Raw genomic sequence first — 6,214 nt, 5'->3', positions numbered from 1 at the left:
CAACAGATGAGCAACCGTCGCCATAAACTCATTGTCATACACATTAGAAGTCATGTCGTGCTCGCCGCCGAACGACGGGAACTACGCCGCTGCCACCAAAGGACCTGCAGCTACAAATACACGCAGAGCTAAAATTTAGTACTGATACATCACTTACAAATAGTTCAAATGTACAGTGACTGCAACTAGGGAGCATCCTTATAATTTACATACACGCCAAAAGTTGGCTTCAGGGCACAGATTCATGTCGAGCTCATGCTATTCACCGGTCGAAAACCATTTAAATGATATTGCACATCATAGCCAAAATGGTCTACCAGTGGTCAAATAAGATGCAAAAATGCTCAAGACCAGACAAGAAGAGAGACCTAGACTACAACAATCAACCTACGCAATCGTTGTAGTCATGAACGAATCTACATGATACTATAGGACACCTTAACAGTAGGGAAAAAATTGTAAATCACATTATTCAGAATTATTTGGTAATCCTCCGTCAGCCTGGCACCACCATCTCGTCACAAAAACAATAAGCATCTGCCTAAAATCCATTCCATGGGACTTGGCACGACAAAGAATCGGGTTTCAGTAATCATATCTCTGCATACATAGGCTACTGGCTACAAGCAGTAAATATGTTTTGCCCGGAACATAAAGTGCAAGCAGCAAGATAAAATGAACTGTAGCTTGCAGCAACTAGGTGCACTCATCTTAGGTATACTTCCAAATCAGTTTTGTTCCCTAGAGAATGTTTAATGATTAGATAGGTGTACAAGTTTCGGGTCACATCGATCAGACCACATGAGCTCCAGGCAACCCCTTTTATGTATGCCAATATTTTAGTGATCAGGTTAGGTCAGGTTTAAACATCCTAGCCAATCCAAAGTTCCAAACATAAGAGTTTCACTTGGTTGTTTTCTACAGATGTTAAAAGGAAAAATCCTAATGCAAAAGTTCAATAGTTCTTCCATTCTGAAGAATAAAGAAATCGGATACCTAAAGCTGAAGTGAAAATAAATTGACATACGGAATCTGGTAGCATTGGCGCATTAGAGTTCTCTGTATGCACAAAACTGCAATCAACACCAAAGTCCCAAACTAGGGCTTACTAAACTTGAGAACCCATGAAGTGTCAGCTAACTGGAATCCAGAGTACATGGAGACAAGGAGTAAGAGTATGATGCACACCAGTTTTATTTACTTTTGGTTGATGAGAGGGTACTACTACATGTGCATTATCCCACTGATGAGTTCCATGCAGTGGAATCCAGATACTGCTTACAATTCCTTGCACCAACAAACTCTACTGACATACTACATGAGCAACTAAAGGCAAAACTGAAAAGCACAGTGAATGATACATGATGTATGTTTGCACATATCAGATGTGAAAAATCAAAGTAAAAGTAGTAGAAGCTATTTAAGTAGGCATGGATGGAGCTAAGATTCTATCAGGAATACCACTTGGCGATCCACACCATGCCATTTTCGAATACAGAGTAATCACTTTGTCTTACAAATAAAGTGCAAGCAGCTAAATAAAATAAACCACAACTAGCAAACAACAAGGTCGAATAAATAAATACTGTGAGTATCACTTTATCTTGAAAAGGGCAAAATAAATAAATGCTGCAACTTAAGAAGCCCATACAGGCAGCAGCAGCACAGTTTCATTGTGTGAAAATCCATACAAGAATAGGCCAAGGTGCAGGTATCTACCAAAAAAAATACATTAAATTTGATGTATGAGACCAACCTACTGCAAAATCTGAATTCATCTCGAATAAATTGGTCTCTCTACCTATTTTGAACTCAAGTATGCAGGCATCAAATTACTGTCAGATAAGTAGCAGCAGGAGCTAACATCCTATTTGGAATACCATTTGGCAATCCAGACCAATTTAACTCTACAATTTTTGTGCCATACCTAGTAAATTTCAGGTATCCATTAAATTTAACTCTACAGGAGATGCAAAAGCTCTCGGCCATACAATGAAATCTATAATAACTTCCAATAACAAGATCCACGCTTGTACAGTTGTACATGTCTCTAAAAAGTTCAAACTACAAGTTGATTAGCTAAAACATGTACAGGTACACTAGCTTATCCGCCCCTGCAACTACTGGCTTTACTGTTCTTTGATTGGTTTCAGCGAATAAGATGTACTACTAGTTCTCACTGGAAATCACCACAAGGATCCATTGTACATCGGCCGGCCTGCAACTATTACTGACATCCAGTATACACTAGCTTCTCCGCCCCTCTTGGAAGAAACGAACTGCACACTCACAACGACGCCTGTAAACTGCATAGTCGCTGATGCCGTCATGTCTGCACGCACGGACGATCTGGCACGGACTCACCAGTGGCGGAGGTTACCATCTCGAGGGAGGCGACGGCGAGCTCCCAGAGCTCCGTCGCGGATGACGGCGACACCAAGAAACCCTAGCTACGGAGCAGGGAAAAGGGGAGGAGGCGCTAGGACTTACAGGGGACCACTCGCCGGAGCAGGATCTCGTCGTCGCCGTTGTGGTTCGCTCGTTCAGTCCACGCCGCCGTCGCCTTTCCCCGCCGCCGGTCGCCTCCGTCGCGTCGCCTCCGTCTCTCGTCTCCCCTTTTCACGACCAAATACACCGGGTCAACCTCGTGGGTGAGAAAAACGGAGGTCGAAGCTTACCGGGTCGGGATGATCCGGGATGGGCCGGAATGTTACCCAAAAAAACCAAGGCCTTGTTTACTTCTCTTGTATTTTTTTCTCTAATGGGTATGGGATGGGAGGGGATTTGGTGTTCACCCAATCCCCTCAAATACCCCTCCCCAAAAATACACTAGTATGATGGAGAGTTTTCTGATTTAGGCAAAAAATATGGTGATGGAAGGGGATGGGAGGGGATATCTCGGGATTATGTCGTTCAAAACCGAAGAAGTAAACGGACTAGTGGGGATTTTCCGGGATACGAAATAATCCCCTCCCATCCCCATAAATACTCTAGAAGTAAACAAGGCCCAAAGAAGTAAACGAGTCGTTCGGTAAATTTCGGGATTCGGTCGTGGGCCGGTATTTTACTCTCCCAAACCCAGAAATACCAGACAAGTAAACAATGGCTGAGTGGTAGACTCAGGAATAGTATTCAGATAGATCGTCTCCGGGACAGCTGACTGCATGCAGCGGCGACGGTAGCGGCCGAGCGGCACATGACGGGGCGACAGAAGACGGGGCACGCGACAGAGGTTGCGTTAGCCGGACGCGTTAGCCATGGGAGGATGCCCATCTACTTCGGGGAGGCACGCCATAAAGTAGTTGATGAAACCGACGATCCGATTCACGGCGTACCCCTTTTTTCTAGGTATGAAAGGGATCGATCTGCCGAGACGATCAGACGGGAGGCCGGAGTACATCGGAGAGTGGGCTACGGTGAGGCTTTAGTACATCGGGCTCGGCGGCGTGGATGCGCTTGACCTCTGGAAAGCTGATAAGGTTGTACCTCGGGAGCCGACCTCTCAGGTTGAGTTTCTTTCTCGTCAGATGCTTAGCTAGGATGGACATACCGAATTGGGCTCGGCCCAAAGAAACGTTCGGCCTATTTGTGATACCGGCCACCACCTATTGCAATTTAATAGTAAAGATTAAGAGGGCTTTTCCAAGGTTTAGCATAGTTTTTGTTGGGTGTGATGCAAACAAAGCCACCCCATTTATGTACCAAACGAGCTAGTTTTGATAGGTGGAGATGTTGGTGATCAATTATAACCTAGAATTTTTTATTGATACTCTCACGAGTGATTGTAATCCTTGCGATTAATCAATAAATCTCTTCGAATTAGCAAAAAAACAATCTTCACATGTGTCAGTGCAAATTTATGCACCGAAAAAATCTATTCACATTTTTGTCATATACTACTAATCACCTATCAAAGAACACCATACATACATAGTATACTTAATCTTTACAAAAAAGAATGTCCAGCGTATTTATGTACAGGCAATTCCAGCTCTCTACACCGGAGCCATCGGGGTTGCACAGCCGTTGCCAATACCCCGGTCAGCGTCTGCTGTTCCACTGCCGCTGCCCCTGCCCCAAGAATAAGACGGAGTCGACCCCGACGGCCCTTGCCTCCCGAAGCTCCAGAATCTCTTAAGGGAACTCAGCCTCGAAGATCCAGGTGTCTTGGCCGCGTCGCGTGGTGTCGCCACCGTCCTCGAGTCCGGAATGTCGATCACCAGCGCTGCCGGTCTCGGGCGGCTTCCGTGAGAGGTCACGGTCACCGCGCCGAGCGTGGCCTGGTCAGAAACCCCGAGCAGCACACTGGCCGGCAGGTTCGCGGCGTAGTTCGCGGTCTCCGGCGGCACAGGCGGAAGGCCCGTCGTTGTAAGCGCCTGTAGCGACGCCCCGGGCTTGGCGACGGTGACCCGGCAGAGCGGGCAGGTGGAGTGGGATGCCAGCCACTTATCGACGCAGCGGGCGTGGAACCCGTGGCCGCACGGTGGCAAGAACCTCGCCACCTCCCCGTCCTGGAGCTCGGACAGACACACCGCGCACTCCACTCGGTTCTCCGCGGCGGAGCCCTTATGTGCCGCCGCGCGGTAGACCTTGGTCGGCAGGGACCGCAGCAGCTCAGGGTCGAGGCCCTTGTCCCTGGCCCTCGAAGCCGCCAACACGCTGCCGCCGGTCGGCAACGTGCGGACGCTGCTGTTGATGCAGTACTGGATGAAGTAGATCACGAGACCGAAGATTACGGCCAGCGCGAAGATGGTCGACGTGATGAGTATGGCGCCGAGCGGCATGTTCCGCGCGGCGGGCGCGACCGCCGATCCTGACGACGAGTTCATGGCAGTGGCGGCGGATGCGACCTGGACCCGTCGTTAGTTTGTCCGGTACGGGGTGAGTGTTTAGGCTCAAGATGCGCTCGACGCCGTATAAATATGCAGGCGGCCGGAGGGGGGGTTTCGATTGAGGAGAGGAGGGCAGTGCAGTTGGCATGGATGAAGCGTGCGGAGGGAAACTGGAAGAAAGAAGCTGGAAGGCGCTCGATTGTGTCGTCGGGCAAGTTACGACCCGGTTCTGTTTTTGGAGGGAGGAATTTCTTTCTCTTGACGGGTCAACGGCGGCGGCATTTCCTTTAGTGCTCGTGCTGCCAAATAAAGCGGAAGAAGATGCTGCAGACATGTGATTGCTGCTTAAACTCAGAGCCCGTTCATGGTTTGGGTGGGTTCAAACCGGCAAAACCAACGGCCCAGACAGCAGCACCGCACCTGGTGAACACTGAACAGTTATCTCAGTGTTTATGGTTTTCGGATTCAACCCTAACGAAAAGGTCCAAGTCCAAGTCCAACCGGTCTTTCTAAATCAGCCGCACGGAACTGTCTCTTCATCAGCTCTACGACACGGCGGAGACCGAGTGTTCTAGCGCCGAATCTGCGACGAAGATGGACGGCAGGCAGCCGTTTCTTCTCTTCGACGGCACGCGGCCGTTTCTTCTTCTCGAACTCCGACGCTGTCGATCGTCGTGGTGTCCGTGGGCGGAAGCGGCGTTGTGAGGAGGAGGCGGCCGGGGGCTTCTTGTGGCTGATGCGACGACGACCGCTGGGCGCCTAGCTAGCCTTCTCTTTGGAGGCCGACGGCCGTTCTTCTTCTCGGATGCCGTCACTGGTGGAAGGGCGATGAGCGCTTGGAAGGGCGGGAAGCACTGTTGTCGTCGCTCCTCGCGGTCTAACTGAGTGACATGTCATCCATAGCAAATTTAGAGCTAACATGTACAATATTAATGCATGATTTATATTTCACTCTCACAAAGTGTTTAGAAGCACGCGCTAGAGCTGACTCTTACATTAGTACCAATTATTATTCTCTCCACTTTTTCTTCTCCAACTAGACGAGAATATATTATTTTAATTTTTATAACCAGCTGACTAAAATTTATTATACTTTTGCTCTTACAACAATGCCTGTCGCCGAAGGGATTGATGGAGGATTAACCACCTTGTGCCTCGTGTCTCATGTCTCTTTCACACTCAGCCGGTCAAAAAAGGCCTACACCATTTGACCGCCCAGCACCAGCCCGCCAAATCCCCTCCTATCCAGATGGTCTAAACCAGAACTTAGAGCATCTCTAGCACATCCCACAAACCGCGGGGTGTATCGTCTATGTAGGCTGGTTTGCGGGCTTAGACGGATTCCGTGGCTCTTTCATACATCGCATCCGAGGCCCGGTCCA

The 6,214-nt window shown here is 48.8% G+C and overlaps 1 protein-coding gene across 1 annotated transcript; it reads right to left on the bottom strand.

Moving 5' to 3' along the window:
* Positions 1 to 3,995: 3,995 nt before the first annotated feature.
* Positions 3,996 to 4,829, bottom strand: LOC124690159 (E3 ubiquitin-protein ligase EL5-like). The gene has a single exon (XM_047223587.1). The coding sequence runs from the start codon at positions 4,827 to 4,829 to the stop codon at positions 3,996 to 3,998; it is 834 nt and encodes a 277-aa protein (XP_047079543.1).
* Positions 4,830 to 6,214: the final 1,385 nt, after the last annotated feature.

This window comes from Lolium rigidum, chromosome 2 (assembly GCF_022539505.1).
Source record: "Lolium rigidum isolate FL_2022 chromosome 2, APGP_CSIRO_Lrig_0.1, whole genome shotgun sequence".
In the NCBI taxonomy this organism is placed as follows: Eukaryota; Viridiplantae; Streptophyta; class Magnoliopsida; order Poales; family Poaceae; genus Lolium; species Lolium rigidum.
Note: the sequence above shows the minus strand (reverse complement) of the source record. Positions and strands in the feature narration are given on the sequence as shown.